The sequence below is a fragment of the Gobius niger genome (genome assembly GCF_951799975.1).
Source record: "Gobius niger genome assembly, chromosome: 2".
Lineage (NCBI taxonomy): Eukaryota > Metazoa > Chordata > Actinopteri > Gobiiformes > Gobiidae > Gobius > Gobius niger.
The window spans coordinates 36,197,632-36,218,960 of record NC_136853.1 but is presented as its reverse complement, the minus strand read 5'-3'; the positions used below and the strand labels follow the sequence as shown (position 1 = coordinate 36,218,960).

Genomic DNA, 21,329 nt, shown 5'->3' with positions numbered 1-21,329 from the left:
GTCTATCGGCTGCACACGTGGGTTTATTTTCATTTAGGCGAATAAAGCAAACAAAACGTAGTAGCAGGGCGGTCTAGTCCATTGCAACTGAAAAACAACCTTTTTCCAAATGCATACTTATTTATATTGTAAACACCTATCTATTTACCCTACATTTTCACAGCTCTCCATTGGTTGTGCGATCACATGTTCCTCCGTGTGTGTTGTTGGTGCGGTGGGGGAGGAGTCCGGTTACGTCGTGCGTCCTGGGAACCTCACGGCGAGTGGATTGTGGATCTCTCTCAACGCTGTTAGTTGCGTGAGTCTGCGGGGAGCCGATCGCATCCCTAAGCAATGGGGCAACAATAAACTCGCAATAGACGCATTTTACTACAACCACTATGACGGCAAGTGGCTTTTACGTGCGAGCGAGGAGGACGTGAGCGCGCTGCAGTGGCCGAGGATAGTTGCGCTTTGACCGGTGGTGGAGCAGCGGCGGAGAGAGGAGGGAAGGAAGGAGGAGACCGCTCGGGCTCCGTTGTCTCGTAAGAGGATAAAGAAAAGGGAAACCAAGCTATATTTACGCACAAGGAGGAATAAGGTCCGGGTTTGGAGGCGCCACCATGGGCAGTTCGCCTGATGAGAGCTCGGTGCGCGTGGCCCTGAGGTAAGACTGGCTGTCCGCTGCTGGGATGCTCTTAGGACACACCTGCTCATAACACATGCTTTATTAGCACTGTGCCACCTCTAGCTATAGCGTGCGTTGAAACGTCATGTACCAGGCAGCCCACTGTTATAATTAACACGCTTCTTCACGGCAGGCCTACTATTGCAAGCCCATCTTTTTTTATATGTCTTGGAACTAAGGGCTATATTGGTAAACCCAGGCCCAAAAGTAAAGCCTGTCCTGCCTTGCTTTCACTTTTATATTGGCTGTATAAATTAACTTTCATTCTTGAGACATAATTGAATGTTAAAATCTAAGAGTCTTATGGATCCTGTTAATTAAGTAACTGGAGCAATGGATTATCTTGTTTTTTTATATGAGTGGCTAATATCGCCTCATTCTAAGATATACTGTACATAACTCCATTAGGTGACTACAACATTTTGAATTCCAGTGTATCCTTTGTGTTGTGTAGTTAGGAGCCCACAGCCTAGTGACTGATGTGCTTGCCTCAGCTTCTTTTGTTAATATCTGCAGTGCCAGTGCATGACATGAGTGAGGGATTTATGAATGGACTGGTGTCTGGACCCTGGCAGGGATTAGGCCCAGGTAAAGCTTGTTAGTGCTTTCTCTTGTGCCACCTTTTACACGATAATGGACGGCCAGTCAGAATAGCCGGATCAATTGTTTATAGTGGGAGTGTGCGAACACAGAGCGTCTTTGTGGCAGGCTATGACTTCTTGTTGAAAATCTCAACTCATCGAGTCGCCAAGTGGCTGTTGACATTACAAGATTTGTGTTGATAGAAACAAAAGACTAAGGAAGGATAAATAAATGGTGAGTGTTCATAGCAGCAGTGGTGGCTTAATATTTCAAATGAAGGCTCAATATTCTAAGGACAAGATCGCGAATACAAGCAGCCGAAATGAGTTTCCCCCGCAGGGTGGCTGGGCGCACCCTTATAGATCGGGTGAGGAGCTCAGTTACCCGGGAGGAGCTCGGAGTAGAGTCGCTGCTGCTTCACGTCGAAAGGAGCCAGCTGAGGTGGTCTGTTCCGGATGCCTCCTGGTCGCTTCCCGCGGGAGGTGTTCCAGGCATGTCCTATTGGGAGGAGGCCTCGTGGAAGACCCAGGACACGCTGGTGGGACTATGTCTCCAAGCTGGCCTGGTGTCGCCTCAGGGTCCCCCCAGAACAGCTGGAGGATGTGTGTGGATCGGGAAGTCTGGGCATCTCTGCTGAGACTGCTGCCTCCGCGACCCGGCCCCAGATAAAAAGAAAAAAACGGATGAATGGATGGCTCAATATTCTCAAATAGTACCACCATTACTTTTTTTATTTCTACAGTGTATAATATGATTTTGCGACAGGGTTAGGGAGGGAGCTTCTTTGCATTTAACTATGTAAGCCTACAGCTGCTTTTGACTGTTGGCCTCATGGGAGTTTTGACGTAATTAGCATAATTAGCTCTATATGTCGAACTAGTTTGAGAACCTGTCTTTAGAGTCTATTCTTCTCAGCTCATATATGTTTTTACTCCAGTTAACAGACTTAAGTTCTCCTCCATGTAAACATACTCTTTGCATTACATTATAGATCTTTTTCTTTGACCATTACTCCGACCTTTGTCCCTAATCCCATGCTTGTTGTCTCAGGTGTAAACATGACCCACTATGCCGTCACTTAATGTTAGAATTTACTGTTTCAAGTGACAAGGTAGAACTGTAGGCCTACATGTACTGTTAGCTTGTCAGTCTAGGTGCTAAATCATGACAAGTCAGTAAAAGTAAACCGTACGAACCAGGGCAATCAGCGTGATCTGATATGTGAGCAGGATCAGTGGAGGACAGAGGACAAAAGCTACTTCCTCTCACATTTCTGCACTGTTGCTGTAACGCTGGCTTTTGTGCATCCAGACACTGACCCTACTTGCCAAGCTGAGTTTACAGTTGCATTTTTCATGGATAATGCAGAATCAACATATTTTGCAATGTCAATTATCACTGGCCCAAAATGCGTCCTTATCGTTATGGTTACGCTCTGACCGTGAGTTTACGTTTGTCTCAATTATTCATAAAAGTGTTGGGTGACTGGCTTATGTAAATTAGCTAGACATGAACGCTACTTGTGATATATCAGGTTACTCAAGGCAGGGATGGCCCCATAATAGAGACTTGTCTTCTTGGAAAGCACACGCAATTCATTCATTATTTAGATATCTTTTGGTTCTTTACAAATGACAACAACTTCACTCCACTGTGTTTTCCTGATTTTATTAGTCATTCAATCTCATAGCTGCCTGTATTTGCAAATGTAAAAAAAAAATAGCCTGTCGTTTCCACTGTGGACTTTGTCATTGTAAACTTTTTATTTCAAGGTGACACAGATACAATCCCCGTTCACTACAAGCTCTTGTACAATCTAAATCAAAAACTATGTATAAAATTAGTGCATATTTATTTCCATTTGTACCTTTTTCCACATTTCTATTGGTTCGTTGAAATGCACTCAATTTCTAATTACCAAAATAATAACCTTCTATTATAACTATATCTGCTTCCCATTGTCTCTCAATCAGCGACTTAATGCTATTTGTCAGTTAAGCGTAGCTGTACGTGTACAACCACGCCTGTTTTCTTAGCTAATCCACGGTCATATCTACTATATAAGCACTTTTAATGTTACACAGTGTCGCCGTGCATTGGTGTGTGAATGAGAATGTGAATGGGCGACTGGTTCCTTGCTGTAAAGCGCTTTGGGCCTAATGAAGGTAGAAAAGCTCTATATAAGTTGAGACCATTTACTTTGCAAAGCTTTTATTCTGTCAAGCGGATTAACTCCAACGTTTACAATGAAACCCATTATAAAGTATGGCTTTTAGTAGGATATACATTTTTCATGCATTTTGCCTGTAAACATTGTTATAGTTTCAGCACTTTAGCTTCCCAAACCAAACGCTTTTGTAAAGTCGTGATTCTTTTTTTCTGTTTTATATTGTAGAGGTTATGCAGATGATGTTCCAGCATGGGCACAGCATAGCAAATGAAGTCAAATGTGTGTCAACTTTAGATCTCATAGATTAATGAAATAGCAAAAGACAGTGCTATATTTATCTGCAGATTCGTTTTAGAAAGTGGGTGCCCTTTGACTCTTTCATCTGCCACTATAATAAATCACTTTAACGTCAAACGACTTTATGTTGTGTCATCTGCACTGCTCATGTCTTTGGATACTCTCTAATTACTTTGCTCTGGGACAGTTGACACTTTTTGTATTTCTTGTATCTGTTAGTTGGAGGTCAGGAACTATCTACTATCTATTTAGTGTAACTTAAAGGTGCATTATACAGCTTTTTATGCTGAAAAAAAGTTGATATTTGTGCGTATTTGACCTTGACCTGATGACTGTATGAGTGATCAGCACTTTACTTTCCATCACGGTGGTCTCTACAATACTCAGGACTCCAGAATTGAGGGTCCGTCAGCAGAGAAAACCTTCCAAACAATTGGTCCTAGAAAGGAGCGTCCTAGAAAGCACTGTGACAGAAAGTAAAGACATCATGATAACCACTCGTACAGCCACTGGGTCACTACAAGGCATAATGCACCTTTAATAACCTTGTCTTACTTAGACTTTTAAATGTTGAATATTTAAAGAGTGTAGCAGACAAATATAATCTGTCTCATTCTCCAGTGAACCAACATTAGCCAGAACAATAGTAGGGATAGAAGACTTGTGTGGCTTTGCTACGAGTCTTGCCCGGATACCTCCTCACTTGTCCCTTTGTTGTTTCCTGTAGCACCTCTTGTGACGCCTCCACTCTGCTGCAGGTGTGCCTCTTCAGTGTTTCAGAAGAAGAAGGTCTCAAATGTCTTCAGCTCATAAGCTAGCTGTTTGTTTACTTTTAAAAAGCCGGGTCCTTCATGGCAAGTACGGACTCTCTGCAGTAAAAAATCGACTGAATCTCACAAAACACAGCAAAGATGCGCAAAAGTATCCAGTAAAATGATATGGAACAAAGAAACTACAAATACAGTTCGCAGAAAAAGGCAAAAACGCTGCTGTCTAGTGAAGTGTTACTACTATTCTTAAGTCTTTCAAAATATTATTTGAGTTTCTGTTTTCAGTCATGTGTTAGCAGGTTGCTAGCGTATACCTGTCCTGGCCTGTGAGCCTAGGGCCGTCTCTAAGCAATGCCCTAATCCCTGATCCAACCCTACGCACTGATGAAACCACACATCATCACTCTGCTACTGTCACTACTGTCTGCGTTTGAAGTCTGAACAAGTGAAGGGGACTCCACTCATGTCATGATGATTTATATCTGGAAACTGTATGTCTCCTAAAAATATACGAAGGGTTGGTGAAAGCAACATAATGTTATTATTCATCCACCAGATAAGTGTGTTACAGTCTGTGGTTTTGCAGATTTGCTCTGACATCTGGGCCCAAACACATGGGGATTATTATTTTATTTGTTGCATGATTTCACAGACAATGATTATTTAGTTCACATCAGTCACTGCAATCTAGGTCTAAAGCAACCAGAGGTCGACCGATATGGGTTTTTCTAAGGCCGATGCCGATATGCAGGGCCGATATTTTTGACCAAATGTCTGGTCTATAATCCTACATAAATACTTGGCCACTCCAGCAGAGGCCAATTTTACTGTATTTCTTTAGGTGATCCAGTCATAGTTTCTGTCCCAGCTTTGATTAGTTACCGTTAGCATTAGCGCACTATTGTTAGCCGCGGCATTTTGTGATCAAAAATACAATTGTGGAGGTTAAAACTAACTCAGCAATTGAATTCTCCTGGTTCTGTGCTTCAAAATGACATGCATGTCAATATTGACTGAGCTTTAGTAAAACTAAACTAAACCCAATTTTCATCGTGATGTTTCACTGTTCCCCTGAGGCCCTGACTTCTCTCTTTCCAATGTAGAAGACGGGAAGTCTCACTTTTGGTCCTAGCCGATATTGTAATATCCCCAAATATCGGCCCGATATATATCTAATAATATCTATCTAATATCTAACTAATTATCACATGACACTCTTAAATGATTCAAAGGTTTTGATGAGCTTCTTTAGGCGCCCACAACACATAATTTGCATTTTTGCTACTGACCCAATGAAATCTATTCATTTTGCCCCAAGACTCAATTCTGGCCTCTTATGTAACAAGCCCATGTGTAGATGTTGTTGTGCGGCAGACAAAAACTGAAAGCTTCAGAACATGAAGTTATTTATTAATCTACCAGGCGTCAGGTCGTACAGATTGTCCAAGGAGAAGGTTAAGAGAGTTATTGGTTTGCCTGTGACCTTGAAGAGTCAAGAGTGTGTTTGTGAAGCTTAGGTTAAAACTTATAGCTTTATTTTCAATTTGCATTGCCTTAAATTATTGGAGTACTAAAAGATTTTCAAAAAAAGAAAGAAGCACAAATACCACAATACCAGCTTCATATGTATGTGTAGCTGCTGGCCTCTCATATCCAGTCAATACTCTTTTGAGATGAAGATATATTTAACTTAGACTTGTGCAAATTCATGCTGTCAGTCAGTCTTAAGCCCCACCCCCTTGACCCCAGTGGTTTATGTTTGAGTCCAAAGGCTGTTGCGGCTGCTGCGTCATGCTCCACCATAGGGAGAGTGTGTTAATGTGTTCGCTCAGCCTTATTCATAATACATATTCATGAAACAAGTCGTGTGGACTGACACACAAAGCAGAGCTAGGAGCCATCTGCCAGCTGTGCACATACTGCTCCATTTAATTTGGCCGTGTAGTTTTCAGATCGTTTATATTGCCTAAACAAGAAAAGGGGTGACAGTCTGCAAGTTGTCCATTGTACTTGAGGAAATATGTTCATCTGATGCAGGGAAAACAAAAGACCAAATAATAACCTTTAATGGTATTTCCCACCCTGAATGATAGTTAATATTATTAGCAAAATCTTAATTTATTTGTTTATTATTAGTCTTGTAAATCATGCTTGGTTTTTCCACCACTGTCCCACCACATCAGAGGGCAAGCCTATCATTGTCCAACAGGAATGTTTCCATTAGGCCATTATCATCTCTGGACATGCACTATTTGTTTTTATACTTGTGCTCCTCTGCGTCTGTCAGCGAGGGAGTGGCTCTGCTCTGCCACCCTCAACCTCCTTCCCGTCCGATGGCCTCTGACCCTGGAAGCAATCCCCAGTTTGACGGAGCAGTCCCCGTGGCAACTGTGGATCCATTCGAGGCGAAAAGGATCCACAGTGACAGCTCTATGAACGAGCTGAGGTCAGAGGAACAGGCGACAACAAAGAGGCAATATACTGACACAGCAAAAATTAAATCAGCTTGGCTTCAATGTGGAATATTTGATTTGTTTTTTTATCTACATTTGTCTTTGGGCTGTGCAATTCCAGCAACAATGAGCCTTAGACAATGGCCATGTGTTAAACTATCATCACAACAAAGCTCACATGTTGTACAGTATGCTTTTTATTTGTATTTTTTCTTTTAATGTAAAATCTCTGTTGTTAGTTTGACATTGCTAACAAAAAGGAAAGAATGGTGATCTAAATAGGCCTCACTCAGTTTGGTCATAGTCTCCAATTTCCACTAACTTTAGATTTGTTTGTGGTTGCGGAGTTGATGCAGAAGTATCTCAAAGTGTTACCACTGATGCTGGCTCCAAATTACTGCCTTAAAACCTGAATCTTTTTCTCTATCATTAGGCTCTTCCTGGGACTCATTGTGGTCTCATTATCCGTATTTAGACTCTGTAATATAGTACATTTTAGATTAGTTTAAAGTGCACTTAGTAGGTTTTAAAGCACCTAAAGATGTATCAAATTGTGCAATGCTAGAAAAATGCTTTGTATTGATGGTATACATATTACAATTTTCAGTTCCTTAGTATTAACTGTGTTTGGCAAAGCAATTTCATGCTCGTAGTATCTAGTCTCTTACCCTCTGCTTATGTGGGTTTGTTATGAGTTTATTATAAAATTTCCAACAATGGTGTCCAATATCAAGATCAATACATCACAAAGCCTAAATTACTATTGCTGGGACAGTATAGTTTATATTCGTTTTCTTTCCAATTTATTCAGGGTTATAGTATTGTATATATTCATAAACATGATATTGGCCATATGTACATATTTGTATTTGCGACAGAAATTGCATTGGGCTCTACAAATGACATTGCTTTTGTTGTGAGTTTTTGTACTGTACTATAAATACTTTTGATAAAGATGGACCCATTCGATAGATGTGGTCATTAGTCTGGGTTAGGGCCCGACCGATATGGATTTTTGGCGTCCGATACCGATATGAAGGGGTTTGGCATGGCCGATAGCCGATATATTGGTCGATTTGTTAAGTAATTAAATTTGATGATTGTTTTTTTTTAATCTTTCAAATAATCTATAGTTAAACATTTATTATTATATTAAAGGTTTAAATCATAAAAGAGGTCGGTGGTGGGTTTTTCTGAAGCCGATTCCGATTTTTTCCGTGGGTTTTGATTGACCGATGCCAATATACACCACAGATATTTTTGGCTAATACTTTTAAGAATGTCTGGTCTATAATCCCGTTTAGGAAGTGTCTAAACATGTCAGTGTTCAACTGTGGCAGCAGGGGGCGCTGTATATTTATGTTTAGTAGGTACTTCAGAGGGACCTTGTTTGAAAGACAAAAAAATCTGTAAATTTCAAAACAAAAAACGGTACGTCTCTCTCTCTTATGGTTCCGAAATTATACACAAAGATCTACAACATAAAAGACGTAAAATAGGTGAACAAACTGGCCGATATTCACCGCGGAATTTCTTTGCTCCCCTGAGGCCTAGGAAGTTGTGGGAGGGCTCATTTTAAAGCCCAAACTGTTCCGGAGATATCGGCTAATAAAAGGAAGATATCGGCCTGATATATCGGCCCGATATAGCGGCCTGCCGCTATATCGGTTGGGCCCTAGTCTGGGATGCCCACCTGTACTTCCCTTTAGTGCCATGTTAGGTCTAATGTTTTCCCCTTGAGTACGTCACTGTGTTCGGTCTCAACCTATTGTATTCTGTCCCACTACAAGTTGCAGTATGTAATTTTCGGTTTCCTGACCACACCCGTTTTCATCCAGATGTGGTCACCTACAGCCAAAAAAATGCCGAAATGAAATGCCCACAAACCAAAATCTTTGTCCTCTGCCTCTGAGCCTGTGGTACAGAGGGTTGAAGGGCCTAATGTCATGAGCAACTGCAGGGCTATAGACAGTGAGTGGCACTCCCGAGAAGAGAGACTGGCCTATTGTTTGAACTCATTTCTCACTGTCCATAAGGTCTCACTTTATTTACTACATCGTTACATAACCTCTGTTTGCTAGCATGTCTTCTCCTGCTTGAGGCGGCCATTAGAGCTAAGTCAACAAGAGGCGTACTATACAGGCTCTCTCAAAGCAACACGTTGGGAACACACATGCACCTGCCCCAGGACTCACGTGTCTGTGGTGAGTGTGCAAAAAATATGACAGTCACAAGGCCCAGTGGGAGCATTCGAACGCCCTTTTCACCTTACTTGACAGCCACTTGATGCAATTTCGTTTAGAGTGATTGTCATATTGTGATTCACTGGCTGTCTGTTTCATGCAACTCTTTGCTCAAACCCAGAAACCCCCCATTGTTCAATCAGCATCATGCTTTGAGTGAGAGACAGTAGGATTTATCCAATCGCGGTGAAATGTTGAACTTTCACGAGCAATAAATTACTTTAGTTACCTCTTTCAGATAATGCTATGATTAGGGCTGTCACAATAATTACTATATTGACTTATCGTTAAAATAAAAAAATAGGTAAACGATACATTTTTGGGCTCGATATTTATCGTCTGTTCATTTATTAGCACTTCCCCCCATTCTTTCTTTGTAAAACTTTGATTTTGAACTGAAGCAAATTGAGTTTCATAAGGATTCATGTTTATTGCAGCTTGTGTGGTGTTTTAGGAAAATGATGATGCACTTTTAGAACAAAGGTTTACTGTCATTTTCATGCCGGAGAGCCGACAGTATCGAGTATCGATCGAATATATCGAACTTCAAGGGCCCGATCTTGTGCATCAAAACTGAGACGATAGCGTGATATTTTGCGCTCAGTAGGAGCGCACTTTGTGATCTTGCCACTCCAGACTTAGCGCATTTAAGTGGGTTGAGACACACATTTTCCTTCAACCAGATCGACTCCGCATCCAGGAGAGTGGTTGTGTGGGAGTGGGGGGTGAACATGTGCTTTTGTTTTGCTTCGCGTTCACGCCAAGCGCGGGCCGATCCGCGCCACAGCGGACGCTGTAGCTCTTTTTCTCTCGAGACGTGAACATCGTTTAGCTCACGATGGGGTAAATAAAGTTTTTAGTTTGACCTGTGAGAGCCTAAGGCTTAAGAAAGAACGCAAGACAGCGCAATGTAAACAAGGAAGTGAATGTCAGCCGTGTTTCCATCAGTGCAGTCACCTCCTCTTGTGACGCCCCCTCACAGGTGGCGGAGGCGAATGGCACATATAGCTCCGCCACTCGGAAAAAAATTTGCCAAGAGCCTGCGCCGCCCCCTGCGCCGCCACAAGATCTGGCCCCAAATGTGTGACAGGCCTAGCTATGATGCTAAGTCTTTTTATTTTATTTCAACAGAATCAAAAATATGATCCAGGCTAGCTAATTAAATCATGATATAAATGGTTGTTTTTGTCATATTGTCCAATCATATTGAAAAAACCAACAAACTTCTTATAACACTTGCAACCTGTATAAAGACACGTTTTTTTTTTAATCTCCTGAGCATCTTGAGTTGTTCATTTATGCTCCGAGTACCCCCGACCTCGAAGTCCTTGTTAGTCTTGCTGCTCTGTTCTATTTGTCTATTTTGGATACTTCACTTTAGCGTTGCTACAGTATGTGTTTCCTCGAGGCTACGGCGTTTAACTGAAAAATCGGGGTAATTAATTTGTGGTGATCTCTATTCCATTTAAAGCCTATTTCATTTCATTTAATTAACTTTAAGTGCAGCCCAAAGATTGTTTCTCAGATACTAGATCTGTTTACTGCTTTGGGAACAATAGCACACTATGCATCCTGGTTGTTTTTATTATGCCCTTTGTTTACCTGAAGTGACATCAATCAATGTTTCTTTTGTGAATTTGGGTCAGAGGACAAGTGACATATTGTGCTGCCCTGCAAACCATAAAAGGTGGTCTATGGGGAGTCAGTGCTGAGCTGGATGATTTGTTTCTGCCTTTGGGCTTAGAATCAGCTGAATCACTGGTGCGTTCTTTGCCTGTCTGCTGCACATGGCATTTTATATAAATATTTTTTACGATCTGACGCAAATTTCATTACTTTAGTGGTGCACAGTCACGGCTCTGGTTACTTTGTGTCTTGTTTTGTTGCAGAATGAATTAATCAGACAAAGCCAGCTCCCAAAGGATTACATTGATGAGAATTACAGGGATGCATGAGGTCAGCAGGTGATCTGATTGGCTGTGATTCAGGAAGTGAGATCAGCAAAGTGGTGACAGTATGACTCAACTCTTTTTGATAAACGCTGTGTTACAGTTTGAAGACGATGAAGAAAGAACATGTTGGTCTATTGCTGTTCTTTGTTTTACTGTAAATGGCATAAGAAGTTGGTATCATCATTGTGGATTTACAAATGTGATAAAATCAGACAAATCATCATGTGCAGTGTTTCTGTCACATTTTCACACAAAAGTTACTAAATTTATCTACGACCGGAACCGTTATATTGTTTTTTTTTTTATATATTTGTAATTTTTTTTATATCGATGTGGACATGATATAATTTATGATACGTTCAGCTCCATCAGAGCAGCATAAACACTGACTGTAGAACACGGGGACAGGTGCTTAAAAAGTTAAACGAAATAAAGGACGTAAACTGCTTTACAAGATCAAATTTGCGAGGAAATTATCATGCTGTTAAAATAAAAAGAAGAAAAATAATTAAATATGACTGAATTAATCTTCTCAGTAGGTGTAAGGCTGGGATTTTAAAGTAATTTGTCCATTGTCAATTATATTGTCAAATACATCGTTATCGTGATTTCTTTTTTTTATCGTGTAGATTGTTGGCCGAATAGGGCAGGCCATTGCCCTCCCCTATTCTGTACCACCTAACGTACACAGTTTACTTAAAAAACTTTCTGGTACTTCATTGTGTGAATACAAATGAGTGAACTAATAACCAGAATAAGTTTATACTTAGATAGATGGATCAAATAAATAAGCAGTAAACTGCTATATCAACAGTGCTTTCAATCCTTTATTAATGTTAAGTAAATTAATGTTTCAGATTATTTAGCTGACTTCCTGGTTTCTTTACTATTATTCTTCTTGCTCGATGACGAGGGAATAAGTCGCCTCCAAAACCACCTGTGTCCCCTTACCTTGAGTAAGACTAAACACCTGCTACAACAACCCTTGAACGCATGGAGGTTTATTTCTAGTGGTATGAAGTGACCAGAGCCCTTTCTCTGGCTGTCACTGTAATCGCTGTAATGAGTCTGTGAGCAGGAGCCAGTGGTCACATGACCAGCCTCACAAAGCCTCTCTGTCTGCGTCTGTGATATTTATGTGTTTGAAAAGGTATAAGTGAACTCCGCTGTTGTGACTGTGTGCCTCTCTTTATGTGTGTGGGGAATTCACTCAACCGTATGTAAATGTCATCTCTCTAAGCTTATAAGTCAAAGCACTTGTGTAATGCAGGTGGAAAGACTTTAAACTATTACGCAAGTCCTTGATTGTTAGAAACATTAGAAGCTTTAGCATGAGCTCTACTGTAGTAGATTCAGCATATTAGGGGTGTTTTGTAACTAAAATGTGTTATGTGTTTATGACCTGACCCAAACCTCCAGATTGCCCATCACCTCCCCACACTCTTTGTCAATGCAGCATGTCCTCTCCTCCTTTCAAGCCTTTCTTTCATCTTTCTCAAGAGAGAGACTGTAGCGGATTAACTAAAGAGCTACAGTATTTGCCAAACATGTGACTTTAAATCTCTAATGGACTTGTTAAACAATATCAATCTATTGACTGTTGAAACGTCTTAATTGATACAACAACAAATCAAAACAAAAAAGTCCAGTTGAAATATGTAATTTTTGAAGCTATGTCAATCTACAATTTCCTCCTAATAATTTAGTTCTGTCTTGCACATGTTACACTTTCAAATTTTGCTTCACCATAGACCTGCATGGACAGTCTCATTCCTCCAAGCTCGGGTCCTCTACCAGAGGCCTGGGACCTTGAGGGTTCTGCAAAGTATCTTTGCTGTTCCCAGAACTGCACTTTTCTGGACTGACATGTCTGATGTATTCCTGGGATCTGCTGTAGCCACTCCTCCAGTTTGGGGGTCACTGCACCGAGTGCCCCAATGACCACGGGCACCACTGATGCCTTCACCCTCCAGGCCCTCTCCAGCTCTTCTCTGAGCCCCTGGTATTTCACTAGTTTCTTGTGTTCATTTTTCCCAATGTTAAAATCACTTGGTTTCAACCAAAACACCTTTCCTCTGCTGCTCTTTGTCCACCACCACCATGTCCGGTTGGTTCGCCATTACCATTCTGTCAGTATCTGGAGGTGTGAGTATATTGTATACCCCACTAGATGCCTTGTATATGTGTACACAGTATATTTTAAATGTGGCCACTGCCTTGTTATGGTTGAGCCTTGTGTTATTGGAGACAGTGGATTAGCATTCTTAAGCCCTATAGTGCTGAAGTCCATTTCCACCGGCAGAATGTGTTTGTGCTAAACACAAAGTGAGGGTTGCCAGATTATCATTGCAGAATTAAGCTTTAGACAGACAAGATTATGCCTCTTTTTTATAAGTATGGTAGATGTTAGTGTTAAAATTGTGATAATATAGAAATCCTGTCAGACGAGCATTAGTAAAGCCTTTTTTCACTTGAGTGAAGAGTGGAGGGAAGGGCTTTGCAAATCCTTTTATGTGCCATAACAGGGCAAGGTCAAGTAAAACAAATAAACTCTTAATGGAAAATAAGTCACCCCAGTCACAAGAGTCACACTTTTGCACAGAAGAGCCTGTTGTTTGAGAAAATGTGATTCTCAATGAAGTCTCAATGTGATTTGCAAATCCACAAATAGTACATTATAGTCATAGACATAGAAAGGTTCACCTGCTTTTTGCTGTGGTCTGTTTATTCAGGATTTGCAGGTTGAATTGGGTAGTAGCTGGGTCAAAACTAACATAATAGACATTTTAGACGATGTTGAATCACTTTTTCATTTTACATCAGGTGGGGTTAAATGGTTTCGGAAATCTGGAAAGCCTTCTGGAACAGCATACAGACTTTTCTATCTATTCTTTGTTATATTTAGTGTAATTTGAAGAAATAAAGATAAAAATAACTTTTTTTGTCGGCCCCTAGTCCACTGTTGTGCCTGTTATTTAAAATGTGCCCTCTTTAAGTAACAATTTTCCATGTTTCATTGCAAGATTCATCAATTTACAGTGATAAGCACCAACATTTTCCAACACTCCTCACCCCGTGATTATCTTAAATGGCCATGTTTATCTCACTTAACAGTTTAATTGGGTCGTATTTTGACAGTAACACACATTAAAGTACTGGGAGTGGGACGGTCCTGTTCTGTATAAAGACCATCATTACACAGACACATAAGAGCTCTGTGTGTCTGGTCTGGGCCCAGCCATTGTCTTCAGTGTTTTTCGACGCCACTTTGTTTTCCCATGTCGCTGCTACTTCTTTATGTCACGCTTTTGCTCTTTGCTCCCTCTTCATCCTTGTTGGAGGACACTGAGGGTGTTGTAATAAACAAACATTGCTTCACACGAGCTGTTGGGCTGAACACAAATGTCACACAGAGGGGGATTCTGTTCATAATTTGACACTTATTCAGCTACCACTACCAGTAAATGTAGAAAACCCCTATTTGATGCTATATTTTGTTTTTTACTGGCTATGGAAGTCACACTAATGCCTTTGTCCTGTGTTACTGTGGATCGCTGTAATTGTTACCTGTCAAGTTTTGGGAATTTGGCCAAACCGATTAAAGCAGATTCACCGCTGTTTTGCTCTGAACTGTCCCATTATCGAATTACCCCTTCTCCACAGATGACCTCATGTCTGTCTCCTACCTTTACAAAGGTTTTACTGCTTGATGTGGAGCGTGGGACAAAGTAATTAAATGATTGAGTTGTCCATTTCATAGATGAGAGCAGTCCTCCAGATAACCCACTTAAAGTCCCTGTAACTAACGTTTCCTGTTTCCAAACCAAAAATGACCGGTGCTTGTGCATTTCAAATTGTTGGTTTCGGACTTATTTCTAACTTTCCCGACACAATCCTATCATCACGATTCTTGGGGATGAGTTTATAGGCACGTTTCATTGCTTTCAGGGAGGAACAGCGACGCGGTAATTCGTCCACCAAGCTAGTTGTTTATGATTACAATCAGATCTACAAAACGCATTTACCACCACTTGTCAGACTAAAAAGAAGCATGTAACCACATATCAGCAAATACCCGCGGAACAAGCATTACAGACAAGTTTTATTCCCAGAGCATCAGACCAACAACAAGGCAAAAGTTTACTCTATAGACGGCAGTCAAGCAGCTCCAAAACATAACTAAACAGCAGATTAACTCACAGTGCATTTACCCTCGGGAAATGATGTGAGAGCATAAAGGAGTTGTTTATGTCCTGATGAAGTCAACAATAGCTGAACCCGGTCTCACCTGTAGCAATGAGGTCCTCCTTATGTCTGTTTAGCCTCATTAAAACTCCATAAACACACGGAGCTTCCCCACTTCATCTGGGGCCGCTAGCGAAAAGACCTGCAAGAAGTCGTCCAAAAACAAAAAAATATCTGTGTAATCCACCAGTATTATTAGCTAGTTTCCCCATACTGTTTACAAAGAGCACATGCAACTAAAATGAAGTAAACAATAGGAGTTGTTAGCGTACTGCTCTGTGATTGGGTCCAGGGCTAAATCCGGCTCAGTCCCAGAGCTACAGTAAGTGTATGTGTGTGTATGGTGTATGGTAAATGGACTCTACTTATATAGCGCTTTTCTAACTTTATCAGGCCCAAAGCGCTTTACAGTAAGTAACCAGTCCCCTATTCACTCTCTCATTCATACAACAGTGTAGGGGGAGCTGGGATTCGAACCCATGACCCCGCTCTACCAACTGTACCACCGTCGCAGTGTATGTGCTGGCGGGACCTGCGGCACTGCCATTTATGTGCGTTCTCAGGACTAATTAGAACTAGCCCTTTTTTTGTTCTTCTGGTAAAAAATCGTGATCAGATGTATAGAACTACAATGATTATACACAGTAATGACATTATTGTTATGTAATATGTAATATGTAATATAAAATTAACTATAATAAAGGGAAAATACAACTTTTTCTTTCTTAGTCCGCCTAGGCCATTGATACCAGCCGTCCCTGAAAACAGTCATTGGAAGTTTGGATGATTTTTGTCTCTTCTTTTCATTTTCATGTAGTCATATTTTAGTCAACAAAAATATCTGGACATTTTGTCATAGTTTTAGTCTCACAGACAACTATTAATTTAATGTTAATCTAATCTTAGCCAGCAGAAATAGTACTTTGACTCAAATTATGATGTTATTTTGTTGTTTATTTTGTTTATTTTGAGCATGTTTGTCCAACTGTGCCGTCCCCCAAGTGTTCCCAGGTGCAATTGTCCAGTCTCTGTTTCCCCAAACTTCATAATCTCTTTTTAATCACAGGGATCTTGTGTCACACTTATACAATGACACCTCTGTGGACACCGCTACAGAAGACATGAGTTGCGTGTTCTTTTGTGTCGCAAAATCCCCAGAACTCAGCCCTCCTCGCTTTCAACGTTAGACTTTTGTATTGAGAAACGGGATCAAACATTTTTTTCTTTCCGTTAGCGCTAACACAGGCTTGAAAGGTGAGAGTTTGTGAATAGAAAGTCGATTGAGAGCTCTGTTGGGTCTCTCACACGCTGTACACACTGCTAATGCCTACAGCAGTCGACCACAATAGCATCCATTTATAACAAAACACATCTGAGGCTCCAGGTGTATTCAACTTATGTTACAGCCCAAAACCACAATATAAGGTCTTCTACAAAAACAACCTCAAAATGATCGTAACCCCCAAAAAACATGGATTTCCTTGCGTTATCAAGGTTAGCTCTTGTTAGGTGATGTGACAGTGGTAGACTGTTTTCTGTCGTTTGTTCTGTGGCTCTGTGGTAGAACATCTGAACACCCAATAATCCACTGAGTAGCACTTTGATCCTATGCTCCGGCCAGTAGAAAGCTCTTGTTGTGTTGTCTTATCTTGTTGCCTCCTTTGTCTGTGGGGTAACACTTTATTTTACACTACCTTAATACATTGTGCCCAACAAAATGTAGTACAGTGTATTGTGCTGTGTAACAATGTGTAATAACTTGTATCTATGCAGCACATACACAATGGAATAATGTGTGTTAGTACTTTGGAGGTACATAATGTAATAAGACATTAGACCCAGACTTCTTACATTATGTACCACCAGAATACTAATACACATTATTCCATTGTGTATGTAACCTGTAGGTACAAGTCACTTAACAGTGTTACATAGCACATTACATTGCACTTAATATGGCAGGTACAATGTATCAAGGGTAGTGTAAAATAAAGTGTTGCTGTCTGTAGTGTGTACAGTTTCGCTTAAAAGTTTACATACCCTGGCAGAATTTTTGACAATTTTTTGACAAATTTTCAAAGAATGTGAAAGATAACACAAAAGTGTTTTTTTCCCACCCATAGTTAGTGGTTGTGTGAAGCCATTTGTGGTGAAAAAACTGAGTTTGCTCTTTTTAAATCATAATGAAAAAGTAAAGTATCAAATTGACCCTGCTCCAAAGTTTACTTACCCCCACTCTGTGTATTGCCCCCTCAATGACAGTTTGGAGTCTTAGTCTTAGTTTATGGTAGTTGTGGAGAAGGTTCTGTAGATAATCTAATGGTAAAGCGGTGCATTCTTCTTGATTATTAACTTTTGATCATGGTCATTTTTGGTACTTTCTTTTTTCATTATGATTTAAAAAGAGCAAACTTCACACAACCACTAACTATGAGAGAAAAAAACACTTGTGTTATCTTTCATATTTCTTTGAAATAGTCAAAACATCTACACTTCTGCCGGGGTATGTAAACTTTTGAGCACAGTGTACATGAGAGTGTGTTTGAGTGTGGATGCGGAACAACAGATGGAAATTTTCCAGTGTCCCTTCCAAAACAAAAAACAATTATGGCAGATGCATTTAGTTTGCCTTGCTGTGCACATACTTTCTTTTGCAATATGTTTGAAAATGCGTGCTTGTATCATTCCCCCTTTTAATAAAACAAACCTGGCTCATAGTCATTTTTAATGCGGATCCGCCAAATCCACATTATCCCAAGCTCTCATTTAAATTCAACCAAGGTGCCCAAATATTATTGCAGCCTGGCTCAAATATTCCAACTTCCTTTATGTAGACAGTGAGGTCTGTGACGAGGCAGCAAAGCATTATGGGAGGAAGTGATGCTGTGGTGTTTTTGTTGTGTTTGACGTATTTGAGCAAACGGAGCGATGTTAATGAAATGCAGGGCAGTTCAGTTTGGTCCTGTGTGTCTAAACAGTGAGTGCCCTGTGAGAGAGGTGCTGCCTCCGGGGGAGTGTCCTGGCACTGCATGGCTCTGCACTCACACGCACACTCTCTCCCAACTCAAATTCACATATGAACCAACTCACTCATGCACATGTACATAGACACCATATCCACTGGTCTCTTATCGCCTAAAGGCTTTTTCCTCCACTTTGAGCTTGTGTTTGACTAGTGTTAGTTAAGGAAATACTATAAGAACAAGAGCTGCTTTAAAGGCAAGCACAGCTAAGGCAGTTTATTACCACTACGTCTGGTGGGAGCTGAGTCTTACACTGTGCCTTCTACCTGTGGAGCGCCCCAAGACTCCATACTTGCTCCTCTTCTGTTTTCCCTGTGCATCCTCCCACTTGGGTCGATTCTTGGAAAGCACAATGTCTCTTTTCATTTCTATACTGATGACTGTCCGATTTATGTGGCTTTAAAACCAGAAAATGGTTACTGTGCCAGCCGTCTTTTTAAATGTATTGAATAAAAGCTTGGATGTCCTTAAACATTCTTCATTTTAAAAATTAAAAGACAGAAGCCCTGCTGTCCCCCCTCCTCTCAGGTGAATCTCAGTCCCTTAGGTACTGAGACGGCCTTGATCAAGGTGACAAATGACATCAGGCTAAATACAGATGCAGGCAAGGTCACAGTTTTAGTTTTGCTGGCGCTGCGTTTGACACAGTGGACCATGGGATCTTACTAGAGAGGTTAAAAACGTGGGTGGGAATCTCTGGAAAGGCTCTCGAGTGGTTCACATCCTACCTTGAGGACCGAACATACTATGTCGCGATGGGAAACTGTGTCTCAGGCCGGATGGCATTGACCTGTGGGGTTCCCCAGGGGTCAATTCTGGGGCCGCTCTTGTTCAATTTGTACATGCTTCCACTGGGTCAATTGATATCCAGTAACAACGTGTCCTATCATAACTACACAGACGACACTCAGATCTATGTTTCACTGACAGTGTGTGAACATGGGCCTGTAGATACACCGTGTCACTGTATCAAATAGATTAGTGTGTGGATGCAAAACAACTTCCTCCAGTTTAATACAGATAAAAGATAGTTGTTTTTGGCCCACAAAAAAGAGAGAGGTTGTCATTGGTCATCTAGAAACACTTTCACTGGGACCGAGAAGTCAAGTTAGAAATCTCAGAGTAATCGTGTACATCCAAAATGCTGCGGCTCGTGTCCTGACCAGAACCAAAACCACATACAACCATATTAGTCCAGTGCTCCGGTCTCTACACTGGCTTCCTGTCACTTTAAAGTAGCTCTGCTAGTATATAAATCTCTTCATGGTCAGGCACCAAAGTCCACTCGGACATGTTACAGCTGTATGAACCACCTCGGGCCCTGAGATCCTCAGAGAGGGGTCTCCTGGTGGTTCCCAGAGTCACCACCAAACACGATGAGGCTGCGTTTCAGTTTCACACAGCAAACGCCTGGAGACAGGCCTCAACTCTTGACAATGTTTAAGTCCAGGCTGAAAGGATACCTTTTTACTGCTGCCTATTGCAATTGATTGTATATTAACACATTTTAATATATAGATAGACACATTTTTTATGTAATTTTTAAATGTAATTTTATTGTGTTTTTAATGCTTTTTATTGCATTTTTTATTGTGTTTGGGTGTCTGGTTTTGCTGTGAGGCACATTGAGTTGTACATGTACATGAAATGTGCCATACAAATAGACTTGCCTTGCCTTGCCTTGCCTTGCCTTGCCTTGCCTTGCCTTGCCTTAGGCACGTAGGCACTTACCTTAAACCCACAGTGGCCCTTCGTGTGAACCTGGACAGTGCTCTGCAGACCCATGCATAGATTAGCTCTGTTGTTAAGTCCAGTTTTATCTGCTCAGGCACTTTATGTTGGGCTCAAGCAGTCATCTCCAATATGCTGCTGCATTTTAACTGGAACTATGAAACATGAGCACTTTTTTATAGTCTTTCCTTATCATATTGATTTCAAAATCCTTTAATATCTTTTTAATTGCCGCTATGGTCCTCAGTATCTGCCTGACCTGCTGCAGTCCTGGTCGCGCCTCAGGTCGGCAGATCGCGCTTTACTGGCTGTCGCTAAAACCAAGAGGAAAATGAGATACTATTGTGTTTTTAGCTGTTAGTCCAAAAATAAGGGAATTCCCTTGCCCCTGCACTTGAAACAAATTTAGTCTCTTTGTATGCTCTTTGAACGTTACCTTAAAACACACTTTTATTCGTTGGCTTTTAACTCAGCCTGAGATCTTGACTTTTTAATGTGTGTATTGTTTGTAAAATGTCTGTAATTTTCTCTTCTCTGTTCAGGTCTTTGGTTAACTTAGTTAAGTTTTTTTTAAACAAGCAAAGTTGGATTGGATTGGATTGGATTAGCGACGCAAAAATGGCTGATCATGTTTTTCTCTGTCTTGCAGGATCCGTCCTCAGCTGGCCAAAGAGAAGATCGAGGGCTGTCACATCTGCACATATGTGATGCCCGGGGAGCCCCAGGTGTTTCTGGGTAAAGACAAGGCCTTCACTTACGACTATATGTTCGACATGGACACACAGCAGGATGCCATTTACACGAACTGCACAGAGCGGCTCATCGAGGGCTGCTTAGAGGGGTACAACGCCACCATCTTCGCCTATGGACAGGTCAGATACTGGTTAAGTGTCAAAAAAAAAAAGCTTTTTATTCACTTTCTAATATGACTGTTAATCTATCTCCGGCGTGTAATGATTTACTCTACAGTACATATGATACAAAGCAGTAATGTTAATCAAATATCCCGCATGCCCTAACCCGCACACAGCCCTCTGTCTGATATTGCCTGATTTTCATAAGAGAGCAGTGTAGGGAGTTTACTGATAAGGGTTCATGGATTGCTTCACCTCATACACAAACACACCAAATCATGAGGCTACAATGTGCCAGTTCGAGGCATAAAACGTGGTGAAGGATGTCCCAAACAGAGAACG

General features: G+C 41.0%; 1 protein-coding gene across 1 annotated transcript in view; it reads left to right on the top strand.

Moving 5' to 3' along the window:
- Nucleotides 1–251: 251 nt before the first annotated feature.
- Nucleotides 252–21,329, top strand: part of LOC306959438 (kinesin-like protein KIF21A) — a 45,749-nt gene continuing 24,671 nt past the window's right edge. Inside the window, exons 1-2 of the mRNA XM_079551549.1 lie at nt 252–646; nt 20,783–21,005. Of these exons, the coding sequence (XP_079407675.1) occupies nt 603–646; nt 20,783–21,005 (267 nt within the window). The 5' untranslated portion in view covers nt 252–602. The remainder of the gene's footprint in view (nt 647–20,782; nt 21,006–21,329) is intronic.